Here is a 23,273-nt window from a genome sequence, read left to right as displayed (position 1 = left end):
CATGGACTTGTGCTCATCCAGCTTTTCTAAATAGTCTTGAATCACTTCTTTCTCCACAGATCGCTGGTCACCTCCTCCCCATACAGTGCAGTAGTCTGGGAGCAGACTTTGTTTGTGAAGATAGAGGCAAAAAAAGCATTGAGTACATTAGCTTTTTCCACATCCTCTGTCACTAGGTTGCCTCCTCCATTCAGTAAGGGGCTCACACTTTCCCTGACCTCTTTCTTGTTGCTAACATACCTGTAAAAACCCTTCTTGTTACTCTTAACAGCCCTTGCTAGCTGCAACTCCAATTGTGATTTGGCCTTCCTGATTTCACTCCTGCATGCCTGAGCAATATTTTTATACTCTTCCTTGGTCATTTGTCCAAGCTTTCACTTCTTCTAAGCTTCTTTTTTGTGTTTAAGATCAGCAAGGATTTCACTGTTAAGCCAAGCTGATCGCCTGCCATATTTACTATTCTTTCTACACATTGAGATGGTTTGTTCCTGCAAGTTCAATAAAGATTCTTTAAAATACAGCCAGCTCTCCTGGACTCCTTTCCCCCTCCCAGGGGATCCTGCCCATCAGTTCCCTGAGGGAGTCAAATCTGCTCTTCTGAAGTCCAAGGTCCATATTCTGCTGCTCTCCTTTCTTCCTTGTGTCAGGATCCTGAACTAGACCATCTCATGATCACTGCTTCCCAGGTTCCCATCTACTTTTCTTTCCACTACTAATTCTTCCCTGTTTGTGAGCAGCAGGTCAAGAAGAGCTCTGCTCCTAGTCAGTTCCTCCAGCACTTGACCTGGAAATTGTCCCCTATGCTTTCCAAAAACTTCCTAGATTGTTGTGCACTGCTGTATTGCTCTTCCAGCACACAGCTGGATGATTGAAGTCCCCCATGAGAACCAGGGCCTGTGATCTAGTAACTTCTGTTGGTTGCCTGAAGAAAGCCTCAGCCACCTCATCCCCCTGGTCAGGCGGTCAACAGCAGACTCCCACCATGACATCACCCTTGTTGCTCACACTTCTACATTTAATCCAGAGACTCTAAGGTTTTTCTGCAGTTTCATACTGGAACTCTGAGCAATCATACTGCTCTCTTACATACAGTGCAACTCCCCCACCTTTTCTGCCTTGCCTGTTCTTCCTGAACAGTTTATATCCCTCCAAGACAGTGCTCCAGTCATGTGAGTTACCCCACCAAGTCTCTGTTAATCCAACCACATCATAATTCTTTGACTGTACCAGGACTTCCAGTTGTTTCCCAGGCTTCTTGCATTTGTGTATAGGCACTTTAGATAACTTGCTGATCGTCCTGCTTTCTCAGTATGAGGCAGGAGTCGACCCTTCTTGCACTCTCCTGCTCATGCTTCCTCCTGGTATCTAAGTAACCAAACTCTATCTTAGCAGATCTATCTAGCACATTCGACAATAGAATTATAGGGAGAGGTCCATGCAATATGGATTAAAGAGACATTTATTCAAATAAGGCTTAAAATACCTTGTATTATAACAACACCAACTGTGAGAACTGAATAGTATCCTAGTGAAAACACAAACAGCCTCAACTTTCCTAAGCCCTAAACAGAAGTCTCCCTCTGCCCTTCCCACATGTCCTCACCTTCATAGGACCAATTGTTGTTAAAGGTTTGTGTCAAAATCTGCATCTCCTGCAACAGGACTGAATCAGCCTGAGAGGAAGTTTCTCCTCCATCATCTTCCTCCAAGATCTCCTCTTCCTCTTCAGGATCTGGGGAATTCTGCATCATCTCCTCAATTTCTTCAATTACCTGATAAGATAATATGAATGTCAGCCACTGAATTGTATTCTAATGACCAATAGCTGGATTCAGCACTAACAAATCACTGCTGACACTATGTAATTACCACACTTTCAGAACAATAGCGGGAGAACTTCTGCATATAGTACTATAAAGGGTATTAACTGCATTTTAAACTTCAGATAATACTGTGTAAGCGATTATCAGCAGTATTTGTGAACATATAAGTATGGTATGCAAGCAGACCAGGGTTTCCTTCAGAATATGGAAATGCAGCCAAGAGAAGCCAATCATAAGAAACATAAACCAAAACTGTCAAATTTTCAGAAGTGCTCAGCACCCAGCAGTCCCATGGGAATCACTGGAATTAGGAGAGCTCCCCTCCTCCCATTCAGATTTGCAGAAACTGCAAGCCTGGGCTAGTATTTGACCTTGTCTCCAAAAGCCCTGCTTGTCCAAATTATCCCTTAACTATGTGGTGTTTTTTTAAATTAATTAATGGTGGCTGACATGGCTGCAATTAGCTCAGTTAAATTCCAGGGTGACAGGGAGAGGAAGGGAGACTTCTTCCCACAGTCTCTGATGGGTTGTGAAAATTTAAAGGACCCTGAGCCAGGTTGGAGAGGGAATTTTGCTCACCTTTGCTCAGTGTGTGGGGAACAAAAGGCCACCCCAGTGGGGTAGGGGATCGATACTCCTCCACATCACCCCAGAGAAGCTGAGGTTAAACTACTGGAGTCCACAAGCCCCAAGCTCTGAGGACGCGGAGCAGAAAATGGAATTTGACTATGGGGTTTAAGGAATTTCTCCTGCTGTGAACCCTCTGCTGTTAAAACAGGGCATGGCTGAGAACCACTTCAGAGGGAGGCAAAGTACTCTACATGATTTCTCTCTTTAGTCCAAAGAATTGCTCGTGTATTACTTCCAGGGAGGCTGGAGAACCCTGCAGGGACAAAGGAACATCATACACATGCCCTAGAAACCAGGTGGGAGGTAAATCAGGTCTCAAGTTCACACCCAAGTGATTTTGGGTAATAAGGGTAAGCAGCAGCATGTGACAGCTCTGCCCGATAGATTCTAAAGAGAACTATGATACTGGATAGCTGTCAAATGAGACGATGTATGCTGGCTTGCCAGCAGAATGTTTATTACCTGAATAGTTGAAATGTGAAAGTATGAAAGGTCCTGGCAGAAATGCCATCCAGAAAATAAACCAATAGGTTCCTCTAGGCTTCTGGTCAAGAGCCCTAGTTACACTCACTTCTTTACATGGAGATGTGACAGATATAGCAATTTCCTTCCTATCCTTGAGAAACCTGATTGAATTAAGTTTAAGTATCTTCGGGCTCCATTGTTTTAAATTAATAGTTTATGTATAGGGCTCCGTGTCTGTCACGGAGGTCACAAAAGTCACGAATTCTGTGACTTTCTGCAATCTCTGTGACTTCTGCAGGGGCCAGTGTGCCCAGGGCCACCCAAGCAGCTAGCTCTGGGACCAGCTGCTCAGGTGGCCCTCAGAACAGCCACACCAGATGCTGCTGGAGTGGCCCCAGGGACAGCCACACCAGCTGCTACTCTGGCGACCCAGGCAGCTGTCCCCGGGGTGCTGGCCAGAACAGCCATGACCTTGGGCATCTGGCCCTGGGTGGTCACCGGAGGCAGCCGAGGTCCATGGCCCTGGGCAGCAGTCACCAGGTGGCTGGCCAGAGCAGCCATGGTCCCTAGCTGTCCGGAGCAACTGCGGTCCATGGCCCTGGGCAGTGGTCCCCAGTCAGACAGCTGGATAAGCTGTGGTCTGCAGCCCCGGGCAGCAGTCTCTGGCCAACTGGCTGGATCAGCCATGGTCCCTCCCAGCGCCCCTGCAAGATTTAATCACAGGTATTTTTAGTATAAGTCATGGACAGGCCACAGGTGAATTTTTATTGCCCATGACCTGTTCATGACTTTTACTAAAAATACCTGTGACTAAATCCTAGCCTTATTTATCTATGACTGTGTTCTACTCCATGGAGGAGAGCTACCAGACCTCCTCCAGGAACTACTAACAGTGGGTGGTGATCAAGGCAAATCAGCCAGTTTGTAAACTCCACCGCCCCCGCAAGGTACCTCATCATGGGGAGGGTCATATTTACAAACTGGATTCTGCAGAGATGAACAGAGAAATAAAGGACTTTTGGATAAATAGCCTGAGTTTAAACTGGCTCTGGGTTTCCTTCTGAGCCAGAAAATGGACTGGACCATTCATCCAAAAGGGGACTCCAATCTCTGCAGAAGGGTTGAAAGGGTTTGGCCTACAGAGGCCCCATAAGAATGATGGGTGATTTCTGGTAAGCTGTTAGCATGCATTTAGAAACTTTCATAATTTTCATTATGTTTTCTCTGTAATCCTTTCACCTTAAGAATAAAGGTGCTTGCTTACAAAGAGCTGTGTGGTAATTTATAACTTTGGGCCATTACACTGTTCATAGCCTATTTAGGCAGTCTGGCTTGCTGGGAATATCACAGTTTAGGCAGGTAACTGTGCAGCCTGGAAAACTCCTGGGCATGACCAAGCACGACATGGGTCTCTGCCCAAGAGAGGTGACAGTCGCAGAATGAGGAACCTAGAGCAGGTACCCTCGAGGGACCATAGAGGGAAATATAGATGCAGTAACTCTGAACTGTGACACCAAAGTCTCTAATGACGTCTTTCTAGCTGAAGCCCAGAATCAGCTCCTCATCCTCATCCTCCTTGACCTGTCAACCATCTGCAACACAGTTGAACATAACTCTTTTTCTTGAAATCTTGTCCTCCATTAGCTTCCATGACTGTTCTCTCCTGGTTCTCCTCCTCCCTCTATAATTGCTCCTTCCATGTGTCCTTTGGAGATTCCTCCTCATCTGCCCTCCAACTTTCTGAGGGAGTTGCAAATGGCTGTGTCCTTGGTCACCTTCTCTTCTCCCTCTACACCTTATCTCTGGGTAATCCACAAATACAAATTCAACTATCACCTCTATGCTGACAACTCACAGATCTACCTCTCTACTTCACATCTGTCTCCTTCTAGCCAAGTTAAAATCTCAGTGTGTCTCTGTGATACCTCCTTACGGATGTCTACACACCAGGTCAAGCTAAACATGGCTAAAACAGAACTCTTACTCTACTCCCCAGCCCCAACCTGCTACCTCCTTTCTCATTCACTGTGAACAACACCACCATCCTGTCTTCACTCAGCCCTGTAACCTGTGTGTCACCTTCCACTCAGACCTCACATTCAGGTTATGTCTAAGTCTTGCTGATTCTTTCTAGAAAACATTGCTAAAGTACGGCTTTTCTTATCCATTCACACAACTAAAACTTTCATCCAGGTTCTAAACATCTTGAGTCTCAGTTAGTGCAACATCTTTCTCTCTGGCCTTGACAAATGTAATCAGGTGTTCTGTCACCAAGGACAGCAATCATTTTTGGTTCTTTCCCCTGAGGAGACTGGTAGAGCAAAAAGCAAACAAACCAGTGGACCAGACCAGCTGAGCTATGTGGTGCCCCTCAACCCAGGTGCTGATTTGGTGTCTCTGCAAGTTGGTGCCCAAGGCAGCTGTCCTGATTACCAGCCCCAAGGCCAGCCATTTAACAGCGAGAGTAATTAACCATTGGAACAACTTAGTGTCATGCTGGATTTTCTATCACTGACAATTTTATGTTCTGGGAATTATTTTGGGCATCTTTCCTGGCCTGTGTTATCCAGGAGGTCTGACAAGATGATCACAATGATCCCTTCTGGCCTTGGAATCTGTGAGTGCAATCTTTTCCCACTCACCTCCATCAAGAATGCTGCAGTAAAAATCATTTTCCTAGCCTGCTGCTTTGACTATGTTAACTCTATCTTTGAATCTCTCCACTGGCTCCCCCTTCTGTCTCCTTCGCATCAAACATGAGCAGCTTCCTTTCACTTTCAAGTTCCTTTCTGGCCTATCTCCACCCACGTATCATCTCTCATTAACTATCAAGCTGTCAATGCTCCCCTTTGATCAGCCCACAGTGCAACCTCCAGCCTCCATTGCTCACTTGTTACCTTGTAAAACAAATACTTCTGGCTTCCCCCCTACCGCCCATGTGCCTGGGAGGCACTCCCCATAAATACCCCCAGTTACCTCATTTTCCTCCCTCAAAACCCTCCTCAAAACTCTCCTTTGCCATGATGCCAACAAAAACTTGACAACAGTTAGGCTGCAAGTGTGCTGAGATCATGGCCCATCATGCTGACTAATGCTGTTCCCTTGTACTCCCTCATTAGTCTGTATCCATCTGTTGTTGCTTGTCTTATACTCAGATTGTAAGCCCTTATTTAAGTGGAACCATTACTGGGAAAGAAAGAGAATGAATGAGACTGACCCTATAGTCCAGTGGTTAGGGTCTACACCTGCAAGGTGGGAGACCCCAGGTCCTGTCCTCCTGCTCTAGTCATTCCTTCATTATTTATCCACAATGAAACAGCTTCGACAAGAGAGACTGAGGGAGCTCCACATCAGAATATACCATAGCTCAGTGGTTACAGCACTCTTCTGAAGATGGATAACCTTTGCTCAAATTCCTTCTTCTTCTCCAAGAGAGGGGGGAATTGAACTTGGGTCGCTCACATCCCATGTGAGTGCTCTAGCAAGTGGGTTAAAAGTTATAAGGTGGGAAATACCACCTGCTCTGGCTGGATGTGGAATGTGACCTGATCTGGTAGGCACATCTCTGAGCATACCTACTGGATCGGGCTTCCCAGACTTAGACATCCCATTGCCTCTTCCCTCTGGTTGGTGAATTGCTCTGGGGCTTAGGTGGGAGACCGGCATCTAGAGGGAGGCAGTGTGCGTGCCCAGAGGCAGAAATATAGGCACTTACGTACTCTTGTTTTGAAAAACTAGGCACCAAATGAGTTAGGTGCCTATAGGGTTCAGCAGAAGTTCTGTGGATTACAGCGAAGCCAACACTGACTCTTAGGCACCTAAGTCTGGGGTTTAGGTACCTAAGTACTATTGTGGATTCCACCTTGATTCTTATAACATTTTTTATGCATAACTGGAGCTCAGACTGTCACTCGAATGCCTCCCAAACTGAAATCTTCTGCTCAGGATTTATCTCGGCTAGTGCATGACATCCATTACTCCTTTGAGGAAGCAACAGTTCAAAATGTATCAATAGGTAAATCTGGAACTCCAACTTGTCTTTAGCTAAACTGATGCTCCAAAACCAGCAAAATGTTCATGAGCAACAAGACTAAGGCAGTGTTGCAGGCCAGAGGTTTTGTAGGCCACTGGTGGTCACAGTAACAGCATAGCTCAAGGTCAAATGCTTTCGTCACTGAACCTGACCTACACTCACGCACTGTGAATCTGAGCCCAACCCATCAGCTTTGAGAAAATGTGTGTTGTGCAAGTCCTTGTTCTCTGTCTGTATTCTGCCAGGGCATCTTTTGGAAATGTTGCCCTGAGACCAACATTTTTTATTTAAAAGTAGTATTTTGAAGTGCTCTTAAATCCACATGCAGATTCAGATTCTACATTAGAAGTATTGTCTAGGAAACTAGCACTAATTAAACAGATGTAAGAAGAAAGACTCTAATAAGCAGTTAGGGTAATGTACTCATGAGTTTCATACACTTCTTTACTGAACAATGGGACCGAGTGTGATCAAGGGAAAGAAAGTCTCTGGTCATTTAGTGAAAAGACTCTTGATACACAGCACTCTGTAACATGAGCTGCTCACAACATTTTAAGATTCTTATTACTTTTTTGGTGCAAAGCTAGGAAATATAGGGGTGTCAGAACAGTGGGGCAGAATGTGTGTGTTGGGGGTGGAGCAGAGAAGGGTATGTGTGGGATGGGGGTTCTGACCCTATGCCCCTTAGAACTGTGCTCCGGTACACATACTGAGGGGCCAGTACATCCCTAGACAACAACTCTTACTAGCGTAAGGAATTATCCAAACACTGTTTTAGAAAATCCAGTCTGATGGTTAGAGATTTGATGATGAACTGAGATTCCAAAAATGTAGTTTTTCTATGAACCCTTGACCAAAAAGAGACTACCATCAAAGGGACCTTTTCTCTCTGGGAGCTCAGAAGCACTGACAGAGCAGAACCACAATGGGCAAAAGTTGGGCACCTTCCCCTCCAGTGACATACTTGGAAGGGAAGGGAAGTGGTGCCATCTGTGCCCTGTCATATTCTTTCCTCCCTCTCTACAATACTCCTCATCCCTCAACAATTCTTCATCATGGCCAAGGGCGGGGGATCAGGGGATCATTGCTCCATAATCATGGGAAGAAATGCAGAACTGCCTACCCTCCCCATGCTGTCTCTGCCAATGGGGAAGGGACACCTGGCTCACTGCACGGTTGCTGCTTCACCCTCACAGTGCAACATTAATTGTGCCTGTAGTGAGGTGGCCTGGCTCCCAGCTGCCCCAGAGAGGGACGAGCCCCTCCGGATGCCAAAGTGGGCAGAGCCACTGGAGCCTGTGCCTGCCCCCCTAGAGGTCCAGACACAGGACCGGAGGTATAAAAGCCCAACCTCAGGGCTCAGAAGCTGCCTGGCTGCCGGAGAGGCTGGATGCTGGTGCCCAAGCTTCCACTGGGGAGACTCCTGCAGCCTGTGACCAGCCCGAGGACTGGCCATACCAGTCAAGGCCGGATACCAACCAGGCCCCGGAGAAGCCAGTAAGCCTACCGGTGAGAAGGGACCCAGAGGAGTTGCCCAGCTTACCCCTCGCGGAGTACCCCGAGGAGCCCATGGTGCTCGATGCCATAGAGGACACTGACCAGATGCCGTTACTGCTAGAGGGGGAGGTCAGAAGTAGCCCGGGGGCAGCCGACTCTAGTCTGGCTGTGGCACACCCAGAGCTGATGTCAGCGTGTTGCGGCCAGGATCTCCACTGACACAGCAGCAGGTCGCGTGCCGCTGTCAGGGCCCGGGCTGGGACGCAGTGGAGTGGGCCGGCCTGCATCCCTCCTGCGACCCAACTCGCGGGGGAGCTGTCTCCCCCTCTCTCAGGCCGCTCAGAGCCAGGAGCCTGGGCTTTGCTCTTGAACTGTTTGTTTGCTGCCCCGCCCTGACCTAGGGCCTGGGCTGATTACTGAACCCTGTGCTCAGCCCCTGCCTGAGGATCTGAGCCCTGAACTGTTTGTTTGCTGCCTGCCCTGACTGAGGGCCCAGGCGTATTACTGAACTCTGTGCTCAGCCCCTGCCTGAGGGCCTGAGCCCTTGACTGTTTCCTGCCCCACCAGGCTAACTCCCTGACTCACTGGACTTGTGTAGTGAGGCAACCTGGCTCCCAGCCGCCCCAGAGAGGGGTGACCCCAACAACACACACCTACAGTGCCCTTTTAGGTATGTTCCAACACACCAATAGCACATTTACAAGCACTCTACCCTTACAGATGCTACTTAACACTCTAGAAACACAGCACATAGGACTAATTCTAACACCTTCTCTTTGTGAAGGCAAAACTCTGGTTTAGGACATTCAAGTGTGGTGCAAAGGATATACCTACACCTGGCCTGTACCCAGACACTGAGCATACTCCACACAAACTACTACAGAATTGCAAAATGTTACAGACTCTCTTTTCCTGAGGATTCCTTCTGAGACATTGTCTTTAGTTACCCCTCACTAAGCTCCAGAGACCAATGTCATGTATACCACCAGACTACTGATAAGCCCATGATAAGGAAACACCTGTTCACCACTATTGACACAATTTACAGAATTCTGCATTGAAATGAGGTATATTTGATCACTCAAGGAAAGTACACACACACCTCGACTCATATCACCATTACAGCTCTTCCAACATGCTCCAACTAATCCCTCCACTATTCAATACAGCTAGACCTAACACAGTTATATAGCTGGCATGCATACAGATAAATGCTACAATTCAAATCTGTGGAACACAACACAACATAGACAATGGCACATTCTCTTAGTCATTCTTTATGTCTTCCATGAACCATCGCCAGTGGCAATTACCAGCTCCAGAAAGGCACAGTTAAATTTTCATTGTACTGGTGGCATATGTCCTGGTTTCAGAAGTTTACATTTGTGTTACAATAATTCTTCATTTCCTGTTTTACAGAGCTTTAAGTGTAGCAGAACTCAACATTCTGGAAGGGCATGAGACATCACTGGGTGACCTTAACTCTGGGCAACCTTAATTATGTTTTTGGGCAGTTACTACCAGACTAGAAGAATCTCTGGCCTGACCCAGAATGACACTTTCTATGTTCCCAAGTATCAGTCAAGGAATCACTTGTTAACAGAATACAGAACATATACACTATCCCATGCAATTCACAAATGAAACATTTCTATCTAGTCATTTACAACTATCGTTTTTTAAAGATGCCTATCGCCTTGCTATTTATCACTGGCAAAGAAACTGTGATCTGCTGTCTTATATAGAGAAAGCAGTTTACATTTTAATTAAAAAAGAAAAAGGTTGATGTAATAATGGAGAATGAAAATGAAAATATTAAGACAATCACCAAAAAAACCCAATTAAACAGGCTATTTCGCCAAACTACTTGAATCCAATCAAGATTACCCTGCAAATATTATTGGAGAAAAAGAGGGAAATATTTATTTATGTTATGTACTTTCTTTTCCCACTCTCAGATGTGGTGATTATTGTTAGACTCTCAGCACCTGGATGGGAAAGCCATTTCACAAAGAAGGAATCATTTGCCTTTCTCCATCTGGACATTATGAGTCTCCTTCTTGTTGTCATTTAATTCACTGAAACATATTTTCTCTTGTATTCTACCTCCTTTGTATCATTCTGGCTGTGAAAAGGGGCCAAAAACTTTCTACATCTCCCCAGAGACTGGGTTAAGTACGTTATTTTAGTGACACTGAAGAACTGATGGGGTACCTGTACTCAGATCAGGATGTGTTGATAGTAATACATTTCTTTCCAGTAATGCTTAATTTTATAATGCACTACACCATTTGATTTTGAGATGGACTATCCCTACAACTCCACTGTAGAATGTGTCTAGGGGGATCGGGAAATCTGGGAGGGTAGGATTTAGGAAAAAACCTGCATCCACAAAACTTGTTTTCCAACCTTTCATCCAGTGATGAACCCATTTAGTTGCAGATTCTTTTCTCTTAAGAAGCTGTGACTAATCCTCAGCACTGAGAGTAAAGTAAGTGTGTGTGTGTGTGTGTGTGTGTGTGTGTGTGTGTGTCTGTGTCTGTGTCTGTGTCTGTGTCTGTGTGTGTGAGAAAGAGAGAGAGAGAGACTCCCAGACAATTTGCATGTGAAATTGGCAGTGTAAAGTCTGGGGTGTGATAGGCAGAAAGTAACATGGCAATTACAATCAAAGAGTTTGCGATTAGAGCTGGGTAAATAATGGATTTTTTGGTTCCCGGGGAATTTTGAAAAATCAAAAAAAGTTTTGTTTCAGGTTCAGTCAAGAACAACATATCTCAAAATGTTTCAGAATCAAAAAGTGAAAAGATTGAGTCAAAATGAAACATTTGTTTCAGGAAAGGAAATGAGGATGAGAGTCACGAAACTGTAGAGGAGGAGCGGGTAGCAGTATTGCCTTTGTTATAAGCTTTAGCCCAGAGGTTAAGGATGTGGGTGAGGCAGCCTCAATTGCCCTCTATCTAATGACTGTGGATGATGATAAATATGAAAATGACTCTGCAGCCTGGTACTTAGGCAACTAACACGGGAGACTCTCCACTAACTATTTAATTATATATAAGCAGCGGCATGTCTACCCTCCGGCTACTACGGGGAGGCACGGCCAGGCAGCTTTGCAAATTGTCCTGTCTGCAGGCACTGCCCCTGCAGCTCCTATTGGCTGCTGTGGCTGGCCAATGGGAGCTGCAGATGCAGTGCTTGGGGCAGGGACAGCGTGCGGAGCCCCCTGGCTGTCCCTACGCGTAAGAGCTGCAGGGGAGACATGCTGCTGCTTCTGGGAGCTGCGTGGAGCCACAGCACACATGGAGCGGGTCAAACTCCAGACCCCACTCCCCAGCAGGAGCTCGAGGGCCAGATTAAAACATCTGAAGGGCTGGATGTGGCCTCCTGGCCATAGTTTGCCCACCCTGGCTTAGCTAGTCATTCACCAGCTGGTAGAAGTGCATGGGATTCTTCTGTCCTAAGTACAGGACTCTGCACTTGTCCTTGTTGAACCTCATCAGATCTCTTTTTGCCCAATCCTCCAATTTATCTAGGTCACTCTGGACCCTATCCTTACTCTCCAGTGTATCTAACTCTCCCCCCAGCTTAGTGTCATCTGCAAACTTGCTGAGGGTGCAATCCATCCCATCATCCAGATAATTAATGAATATGATGAACAAATCCAGTGCCAGGACTGACCCCTGGGGCACTCCATTTGATACCAGCTACCAACTAGATATGGAGCCGTTGATCACTACCCTTTGAGCCTGACGATCTAGCCATCTTTCTATCCACCTTATAGTGCATTCATCCAATCCATACTTCTTTAACTTGTTGGTAAGAATACTGTGGAAGGCAGTATCAAAAGCTTTGCTAAAGTCAAGGTATATCACGTCCACTGCTTTCCTCACATCCACAGAGCCAGTTATCTCATCATAGAAGGCAATCAGGTTGGTCAGGCATGACTTGCCCTTGGTGACTCCAAGTTGACTGTTCCTGATCACCTTCCTCTCCTCCAAGTGCTTCAAAATGGATTCCTTGAGGACCTGCTCCATGATTTTTCCAGGGACTGAGGTGAAGCTGACTGGTCTGTATTTCCCTGGATTCTCCTTCTTCCCTTTTTTAAAGGTGGGCACTATATTTGGCTTTTCCCAATCATCTGGAACCTCCCCTTATTGCTATGAGTTTTCAAAGATAATGGCCAGTGGCTCTGTAATCACATCAGCCAACTCCCTCAGCATCTTTGGGTGCATTGCATCTGGCCCAATGGATTGTGCATGTCCAGACTTTCTAAATAGTCCTTAACCTGTTCTTTCACCACTGAGGTCTGCTCACCTCCTTCCTATGCTGTGTTGCGCAGTACAGCAGTCTGGGAGTTGACCATGTCTGTGAAGACCGACGCAATGCAAATATTGAGTACTTCAGCTTTTTTCCCGTATTCTGTCACTAGGTTGCCTCCCTTCAGCAAGGGTCCCAAACTTTCCCTGACCTTCTTCTGTTGCTAACATACCTGTAGAAACCCTTCTTGTTACCCTTCACATCCCTTGCTAGCTGCAACTCCAATTGTGCCTTGGCCTTCCTGATTACACCCCTGCATACTCGAGCACTATTTTTATACTCCTCCCATGTCATCTGTTTGAGTTTCCACTTCTTTTAAGCTTCTTTTTGTGTTTAAGCTCACCAAAGACTTCATTGTTAAGCCAAGATGGTCGCCTGCCATATTTGCTATTCTTTCTGCGCCTTCAATAAGTCTTCTTTAAAATACAGCCAGCTCTCCTGGACTCTTTCCCCCACATTTTAGCCTCCCAGGGAATCCTGCCCATCAGTTCCCTGAGAGAGTCAAAGTTTGCTTTTCTGAAGTCCAGGGTCCATATTCTGCTGCTCTCTTTTCTTCCTTTTGTCAGGATCCTGAACTCAACCATCTCATGGTCACTGCTGCCCAGGTTGCAACCCACTGCTACTTTCCCTACCAATTCTTCCCTGTTTGTGAGCAGCAGGTCAAGAGGAGTACAGTCTCTAGTTGGTTCCTCCAGCAACCAGGAAGTTGTCCCCAGCACTCAACTTAAATAAATGTTTGGGGTCAAAATGATCCATTTCCTTTTGACATTACTGAGACATTTCAACTTTTTAAATTTGGTTGAAACAATTTTTCAAATTTGACATAAATTTTCAGATAGTTTCAGTTAATCCCACACTGTGTTTTTCAGTGCATAACCTATTTGTCCAAAAAATTTCACCCAGCTGTAGTCACGACACTGGACCGAGTCTATCTTATGTCCATAAGCACATAAAACTTACCAGATTTTATCAGAGCAAAGGGTCAATTCAATCCAATATCCTGTCTCTGATGGTGTGAGTCATACCAGATGTCTCAAAGGAAGAGTGAAGAAACCCCACAGTTAACAATTTTAGAATAACTTGTCCCTTGGGAAGTTTAATTTAATGCCCCCTTATTTTGCATTATGCATCTTCTTTATCATTCCTTCTTTGTGTACCTTTATCATATCCCTTGTTATTCTTGTTACTGATTCACTAAATACAAACCATCTGCTTGACAAGTTTCAGAGTGGTAGCCGTGTAAGTGGGTTCTAGCCCACAAAAGCTTATGCCCAAATAAATTTGTTAGTCTCTAAGGTGCCACAAGGACTCATTGTTGCATCTGCTTGACAGTTAGCCCAGCAAACAGGTTGTTTCCAAAGAACTGAAAATGGTCTTTTTCCCACTGGGAAATCAACTTCAAAATGGGAAGGAAGGGCACAGTCTGGATATTTGTGTAATGCAAGGCTTTTTCAACATATGACACCTGGTTGAGGGCAGGGGATGAAGCACTTCAACTAATAAATAAAATAAAAATGCTGCTATAAAGACAGCAGTGTCCTCTTATTACTTCTGTCATAAACAGATGGTTAAGGGTTAATGCCTCTTTTACCTGTAAAGGGTTAAAAAGTTCACCTAGTCCAGCTGACACCTGACCAGAGGAACCAATGGGGGAATAAGATGTTTCAAAAGGAAGGAAGGAAGTTTTTCCTTTGTTTAGAGTTTCAGTTTCAGATGGAGTGAAAAAGATCAAGGAACCAGCTTCTTATCAGAGTAGTAAGTTTTAGAAAGGAATAAATAGGTTTATGTTTATTTCTTTGTAACTTGTCTTATGCAATTAGAGATAGAATCAAATTAGGTATTGGGGTATTTTTTTGTGTAACTAAATTTGTGCTCAGGGGAACATCCTCTGTGTTTTGAATCTGTTGTCCGTGAGAGTAGCTGGTATGCTAATCTCTCCCAGAGGGTTTTCTTTTACCTTTCTTTTCTTTAATTAAAAGCCTTTTTCTTAATACCTGATTGATTTTTTTCCTTGTTTTTAGATCAAAGGGGGTTGTATCTGGATCCACTAGGAGTTGGTGGGAGAAAGGAGGGGGGATGGTTAATTTCTCCTTCTTTTAAGATCCAAGGGATTGGATCTGGACTCACCAGGGAGTTGGTGAAGGAGTCTCTCAAGGCTACCCAGGGAGGGGAAGGTTTTTTGGGGAAAGGGAGCGATCCAGACACTGAAAATTCTGGATGGTGGCAGCGATACCAGATCTAAGCTAGTAATTAAGCTTAGACGTGTCCATGCAGTCCCCACATCTGTACCCTAAAGTTAAGAGTGGGGAAGGAACCTTGACAACTTCCCTCTGCTGGCATTATAAGACACAAAGCTTGCCTCTCTAAACAAACCTATAGCAAATGAGTAGACAGGCGGAAGAATAATAGAATATCAGGTTGGAAGGGACCTTAGGAGGTCATCTAGTCCAACTCCCTGCTCAAAGCAGGACCAATCCCCAGACAGATTTTTGCCCCAGATCCCTACATGGCCCCCACAAGGATTGAACTCACAACCCTGGGTTTAGCAGCCCAATGCTCAAACCACTGACCTATCAAAACCAAAACTTCCGCAAAACCGAATTTCTACAGTTCAGTCAAATTTAGCTGAGTGTGCACAAGGTAGAAGGGTCTGCCTATTTCAATGTCCCCCCATACTCCTTTATGTGCATGCATAACTTGTGGCACCAGGAATTACACCAAGATATTGATGAGGGACTGGGCCTATCCTTCTGTAATGGGACTGTTATTCAATTATATGGTAGCATTTACAGTGGGAACTTTTGCCCTTCCCTGATGTGAAGGAGAGCACAAGTATCTTACAGTAAAGAGACAGTCATCCTACCCTCATCCCTTTACCAAGACTACTGTACTTTCTGATCTGCTGAATACAATTGCAGAAAAGGCCATTTTGATTACTGTGTGAGCAGCAGCATCATGATCCAGCTATTGTTGCTTTATAATGTATCATTAATAGAAATTCACAAGTGCAACAATGAGACATTCTACTTGGGTTAAGCTTTGCCATACTGTTGACAGACTCAACTTCACTGCCATCCATGCAGGTAAAAATGTAGCTGCAGACTGTATTAAGGGCTCCATCCTGGAGACCCTACTCAGGCAAAACTTCTAGTTAAGTCCTATTTGAAGTTAATGGGAGCTTTGCTCAAGTTAGGACTTCGGGTCTAACTTCATAGTAAAGAATAGTGCTGATTACACTGCCCCTCCCTCCTTTGAACATAAATATTTCTTGATGTTTATTTACAAATAATTGCATTTTCCTATAAAGCCAAAGGTTAAGTGGTGGTTTATATGAGGACAGTCTCCCCTTTCACTCTGAAGAGAAGGGCCTTAGTGATTCTTAGGTTTCTTAGTATGCTGACTCCTGGGAGTCCCACTATTGCTATGGGCAGTTCTTTGTGGCTAACTTGCTTAGTGAGGGAAGGGGCTGTTGTGCTTAGTATAAGGGAGGATCTGCGTCTCTTACCATAGCAAAGGTGACCTTGATAGGGATGAGACTTGGTGCAAGGAAAATATCTTGTCAGAATTTCCCTCCTTTCAGAGAGAGGAAAGATCAGGGCAAAAACTCAGGAAGGTTCATATACCTGATCTGCTGTGAGTAGAGGCTCCTCATTAATACCAGAGTCATTTTCACTTTTCTCATGGAGCTCTTCCTCCTCCTTCTCGTGGATCTGAAGAAAAAACCCAAACCAAATTCTGATTGGTCAGCAGCAGGAATAATCCCACTTGGGTCTTCAATCTAGCATTGATTTTACTGCATGAATTACTGCTCTCCCCTCTAGATATCTGAGAAGCATCTGAAAATGAGGTTCACTGCTTCTTCAAAATCCAAGCATACTCCACCACTGAGATACAATAGAAGGCCCTTATGCAGCATGCTTTGATATGTCAGACCATCTCTTACCTAGGAATGTGGGAGAAGAATGTTGTAGAAGAGAGAATAACAGAACAAGCCAACAGAAAAAATCTAAGGTGCGTCTGTGAATCAGGGGCGGCTTGGCTTGCTGGTGCCTGGAGCTGCCCCTGTGTGTAATCCACAATCAGCTTTAGTGCTGGTGAGGTTCTAGCTCTGTTAGATTGAGCAACTATAAAATGGATAGAAAGCTGGCTAGATTGTCAGGCTCACATAAAACTCACATAGTGAGTTGTAAAATCATTCTACCACTTTGTCATTTCAAACACCCTTACCAACATTTTCTAAGAAATTGATCTCAAAGACCACAAAATGTCCCTATCTGGTAAATGGCAAAACTTATTGATCACTTATTGATTGCATGTTTAGGAACAGGAAGGATTTTTGCTGCCTGATTTATAAACTCAGTTTATATAAATTTATAAAATATAATTTATAAGATCCAGTTTTATAAGGTTTGCTGGATTAGGGCTAGCTGCTGAGCATTCTGGCCCTAATCCAGCAAAGCACTTAAGCACATGCTCAGTTTTGAGCACACGAGTAGCCCTACTGAAGTCCTTCTATCCTGAAACAACCCTTTTTCAGCCTGTAGCAGATTGGACCCTGCTTGCCAGAAGAGGATGGAATTAGGGCCAGAGATCCTTCTTGATACATTGATAGAAAGGAAACAGTCACCACTATTCTCTTCATGCTAAAAGAAAGTGTATTAATGATTACTATTTTAGTATTGTAGCACTCAGAGGGTACGTCTGAACTGCAAAAAGCCCTGTGGCAGCAAGCCTCAGAGCCCAGGTCAACTAACTCAGGTTTAAGAAGCCTGTGCTACTGGGCTGAAATAGCATTTCCTACTCAGGCAGAGTCCTGGCTCTGAGACCTAGTGATGATACTGCTGGCCAGGTAAATGCAAGAAGTTTCTAACAAAATAATAAAAGTTCTGGAAGTCCTGGATCTCTCAATGAATCCAGTCCAAATACATTTGTAAGTAAATGCTTTAATTGGAGATATTTCCATGCTCCAGAGCAGGGCAAGCCAAACTGTTGCTGAAGATCCACAAATGGTTTAAATATATCATCTCAATTACGTGCAACACACTGATAATTCCTCTCACTATCCAATCCCACCACATCAAGGTTTTACTACCAATTTTAAGGAAGGGATTGCTCATAGGATCATTCACATCTACATGGAAGAATGCTTGGAAGCAGAGCTTTCTAGCCAGGTTTGACCAAACTTGCTCACAGCCATGATTATGATAGTGCGTGAAAGGCAGAGCGAGTATACCAATTCTTGTTCAATCTGACCCCAATGTGGAGGTCTAACAGTCATAAATATGGATGGCAGGTGGAGCCCTCTTAGGGGAAGCTAGTCCTCAGTTCAACCCCTTCTATCCACCCCACCCCCACAGCCAGAGCCCTGAGACCCCTTGCTGCTCTGCCGTGGGCACAAGTCTCCCTGCCTCAGCCAAAGGTCAGTTTTGACAAAGCCCTGGCTGGGATGACTTAGTTGGGGATTGGTCCTGCTTTGAGCAGGGGGTTGGACTAGATGACCTCCTGAGGTCCTTTCCAATCCTGATATTCTATGATTCCAGATGATATCGTGTTATCTGGGGGAGGGAACTGCAGTTATTAGAAAGAGACAGGTATTAGTAGCGGGTGATCTGATCATTAGAAACATAGATAGCTGGATTTGCAATGACCGGGAGAACCACATGGTGACTTGCCTGCCTGGTGTGAAGGTTGCGGATCTACATGTGGAGACATATAGATAGATTTATGTATAGTGCTGGGGAGGAGCCAGTGGTCATGGTACATGTAGGTACCAGTGACATAGAGAAGGATAGGAGAGAAGTCCTGGAGGCCAAATATAGACTGCTAGGCACAAGATTGAAGTCCAGGACTTCCATGGTAGCATTCTCTGGTAGCATCCATGTGCAGGGCCAGTTAGACAGGCAGAACTGCAGGGTCTCAATGCACAGATGAGACAATGGTGTAGGCAGGAGGGGTTTAGATTTATGAGGAACTGGGGAAACTTTTGGGAAAGGGGGAGCCTATACAGGCTCCATCTAAACCAAAATGGAACTAGATTGCTAGCACTTAAAATAAATAAGGTCATTGAACAGTTTTTAAAGTAAAGACCGGGGAAAGCGGACAGGTGCAGAGGAGCACGTGGTTCAGACAAAGACATCCCTTAGGGGAGGATCTAATAATGGAGACTCTATATGTCTTAATAAGGAGGAGAGGATGGAAGATAATAAATTATGGAAGGATCTGATGAGAAACAGTCAAATGAAAAAGAATCCCATTCAATTACATCATGTAATGGCAGACAGCTAAAAAGTGACAAGTTCTTAAAGTGCTTATATACAAATGCTAGAAGTCTAAATAATAAGATGGGTGAACCAGAGTGCCTCGTATTAAATCAGGATATTGATATCATAGGCATCACAGAAACTTAGGCCTGGTCTACACTATGATTTTAGGTTGAATTTAGCAGCGTTACCTCAATTTAACCCTGCACCCATCCACATGAGCCCTTTTTTTCAACTTAAAGGGCTCTTGAAATCGATTTATTTACTCCACCTCTGACGAGCGGATTAGCACTGAAATTGGCCTTGCCGGGTCGAATTTGGAGTAGTGTGGACGCAGTTATCCCTCTGTTTGTGTGATAAATTAATAAAGAGTGCATGTATGTGAAGCAACAATTACTTTATTGCCTCTGCCAGCGGTGACTGAAGAGGAGAGGGGACAGTAGTTAGCTTACAGGGAAGTAGAGTGAACCAATGGGGGGAAGGTTTCATCAAGGAGAAATAAACAGAACTTTCACACTGTAGCCTGGCCAGTCATGAAACTGGTTTTCAAAGTTTCTCTGATGCGCACCATGCCCTCCTGCACCATGCCCTGGGGTCTGGCTGTGCGTAATCAGCAGCCAGGCGATTTGCCTTAACTTCCCACTCCGCCATAAACATCTTCCCCTTACTCTCACAGATATTGTGGAGTGCACAGCAAGCAGTAATAACAATGGGAATATTGGTTTTGCTGAGGTCTATCTGAGTCAGTAAACTGCACCAGCGTACTTTTAAATGCCCAAATGCACATTCTACCACCATTCTGCACTTGCTCAGCCTATAGTTGAACAGTTCCTGACTACTGTCCAGGCTGCCTGTGTATGGCTTCATGAGCCATGGCATTAAGCGATAGGCTGGGTCCTGAAGGATAACTATAGGCATTTCAACATCCCCAACAGTTATTTTCAGGTCTGGGAAGTAAGTCCCTTCCTGCAGCTTTTGAAACAGACCAGAGTTCCTGAATATGCAAGCGTCATGTACCTTTCCCAGCCATCCCACATTGATGTTGGTGAAAAGTCCCTTGTGATCCACCAGTGCTTGCAGCACCATTGAAAAGTACCCCTTTCAGTTTATGTACCCGCTGGCTTGATGATCCGGTGCCAAGATAGGGATATGGGTTCCGTTTATCGCCCCACTACAGTTAGGGAATCCCACTGCAGCAAAGATATCCACTACGGCCTGCACATTTCCAAGAGTAACTACTCTAGATATCAACAGCTCTTTGATTGCGTTGGCTGCTTGGATCACAGCAGCCACTACAGTAGATTTGCCCACTCCAAATTGATGCCCAACTGAACAGTAGCTGTCTGGCGTTTCAAGCTTCCATAGGGCTATCACTTCTCAACTGTGAGGGCTGCTCTCATCTTGGTATTCTGGCACTTCAGGGCAGGGGAAAGCAAGTCACAAAGTTCCATGAAAGTGCCCTTACGCATGCGAAAGTTTCTCAACCACTGGGAATTGTCCCAGACCTGCAACACTATGCGGTCCCACCAGTCTGTGCTTGTTTCCTGGGCCCAGAATCAGCGTTCCATGGCATGAACCTGCCCCATTAACACCATGATGTGCACATTGCTGGGGCCTGTACTTTGTGAGAAGTCTATGTCCATGTCTATGTCCTCATCACTCTTGTCACACCGCCATCGCCTCCTTGCCTGGTTTCACTTTTGCAGCTTGTGGTTTTGCATCTACTGCAAGATAATGCGCATGACGTTCAAAGTGCTCATAATTGCTGCGGTGATCTGAGCAGGCTCCATGTTCCCAGTGCTATGGCGTCTGCGCTGAAAAAAGGCACGAAAAGACTGTCTGCCATTGCTTTGATGGAGGGAGGGGTGACTGACGACATGGCTTACAGGGAATTAAAAGCAACCACCCGGCTTTGCATCAAAGAGAAACACAAACAACTGTCACACAGAATGGCCCACTCAAGGACTGAACTCAAAACCCTGGGCACCTTATAGACTAACAGACGTTTTGGAGCATGAGCTTTCGTGGGTGAACACCCACTTCCTCAGATGCATGTCCTCAAGGAATCCATTTTGAAGCACTTGGAGGAGAAGAAGGTGATCAGGAACAGTCAACATGGATTCACAAAGGGCAAGTCATGCCTGACCAACCTGACTGCCTTCTATGATGAGATAACTAATTCTGTGGATATGGGGAAAGCGGTGGATGTGATATATCTTGACTTTAGCAGAGCTTTTAATACTGTCTCCCACAGTATTCTTGCTAACAAGTTAAAGAAGTATGGATTGGATGAATGGACTATAAGATGGATAGAAAGCTGGCTAGATTGTCATGCTCAATGGATAGCGATCAATCGCTTGATGTCTGGTTGACAGCCGGTATCAAGTGGAGTGCCCCGGGGTCAGTCCCGGGGCTTGTTTTGTTCAACATCTTCATTAATGATCTAGATGATGGGATGGTGTGATGGGTTAAATTACAGAACCCCCTTGGGAGCTGCCAAGTGATGTGCCAAGACTACTTTTTCCCCTGCTTTCCCTGCCAGCTCAGGACCCCAGAACCCTGCCTTGCTGAGCCAGACATGCCCGTCTGCTCCAACACAGACCTGCTCCACAGCTGCAGACTTAACTGAAAGCAGTTTACAGAACTGTTCTTGTTTTTAACACTTAGATGCCGAGCTCCCAATAGGATCTAAATCCAAATAAATCCATTTTACCCTGTAGAAACTCATGAATTGTTCGCCCTCTATAACAGATAGAGAGGTATGCACAGCTGTTTGCCCCCCACCAGGTATTAATACATAGTCTGTGTTAATTAACAAGTAAAAAGAAATTTTATTAAATACAAAAAGTAGGATTTAAGTGGTTTCAAGTAGTAACAGACTGAATAAAGTGAATTATCAAATAAAAGAAAATAAAACATGCAAATCTAAGCCTAATACAGTAATACAATTGAGTACAGATAAAATCTCACCCTGAGAGATGTTTTAATAAGTTTCTTTCACAGACTGGATGCCTTCCTAGTCTGGGCACAGTTCTTTCCCCTGGTACAGCCCTTGTTCCAGCTCAGGTGGCAGCCAGGGGATTCCTCATGATGGCTGTCCCCTTTTGTTCTGTTCCATCCATTTATATATCTTTTGCATAAGGCAGGAATGCTTTCCCCTCTCTGGGTTCCCACCCCTTCCTTCTCAATGGAAAGACACCAGGTTAAAGATGGATTTCAGTTCAGGTGACATGATCACATGTCACTGTAAGACATCATTACCCACTTGCCAGCACACATATATACAGGAAGACTTACAGGTAAAACAAAACCATCTGCAGTCAATTGTCCTGGTTAATGGGAGTCATCAAGATTTCAAACCATCATTAATGGCCCACACTTTGCTTAATTACAATAAGCCCTCAGAGTTATATTTTATATTTCTTGTTTTAGATACAAGAGTAGTATATTTATACAAATAGGATGATTACATTCAGTAGATTATAAGCTTTGTAATGATACCTTATAAGAGACCTTTTGCATGAAGCATATTCCAGTTACATTAGCATATTTTCATAAAATCATATAGAGTGCAACATCACAGATGGATTGCACCCTCAGCAGGTTCCAGGATGACACTAAGCTGGAGGGAGAGGTAGATACACTGGAGGGTAGGGATTAGGTCCAGAATGACCTAGACAAATTGGAGGATTGGGCCAAAAGAAATCTGAGGAGGTTCAACAAGGACGAGTGCAGAGTCCTATACTTAGGATAGCAGAATCCCATGCTCTTCTATCGGCTGGGGACTGACTGGATAAGCGGCAGTTCTGCAGAAAAGGCCCTGGGGAATACACTGGAGAAGAAGTTGGATATGAGTCAACAGTGTGTCCTTGTTGACAAGAAGGCGAATGGTATATAGGGCTGCGTTAGTAGGAGCATCGCCAGCAGATCGAGGGAAGTGATTATTCCCCTCTATTTGACACTGATGTGGCCACATCTGGATTATTGCACGCAGTTTTGGGCCTCCCCCTACAGAAAGGATGTGGACAAATTGGAGAGAGTCCAGTGGAGGGCAACGAAAATGATTAGGGATCTGAGGCACATGTCTCCTGAGAAGAGACTGAGGGAACTGGGCTTTAGTCTGCAGAAGAGAAGAGTGAGGGGGATTTGATAGCAGCCTTCAACTACCTGAAAGGAGGAGGGGGGCATTCCAAAGAGGATGGAGCTTGGCTGTTCTCAGTAGTGGCAGATGACAGAACAAGGAGCAAT

The 23,273-nt window shown here is 45.0% G+C and overlaps 1 protein-coding gene across 2 annotated transcripts in view; it reads right to left on the bottom strand.

Annotated features, from left to right (window-relative positions):
* Positions 1–23,273, bottom strand: part of FEZ1 (fasciculation and elongation protein zeta 1) — a 163,338-nt gene that overhangs the window by 67,702 nt on the left and 72,363 nt on the right. Inside the window, exons 4-5 of one of the 2 annotated variants that reach the window (XM_050921709.1) lie at positions 16,389–16,475; positions 1,604–1,772 (exon numbers count right to left, since the gene is read on the bottom strand). In XM_050921709.1, the coding sequence (XP_050777666.1) occupies positions 1,604–1,772; positions 16,389–16,475 (256 nt within the window). The remainder of the gene's footprint in view (positions 1–1,603; positions 1,773–16,388; positions 16,476–23,273) is intronic. The other variant, XM_050921710.1, reaches the window with a different exon arrangement.

This window comes from Gopherus flavomarginatus, chromosome 13 (genome assembly GCF_025201925.1).
Source record: "Gopherus flavomarginatus isolate rGopFla2 chromosome 13, rGopFla2.mat.asm, whole genome shotgun sequence".
Lineage (NCBI taxonomy): Eukaryota > Metazoa > Chordata > Testudines > Testudinidae > Gopherus > Gopherus flavomarginatus.
This window is presented reverse-complemented; position numbering and strand designations above follow the sequence as displayed.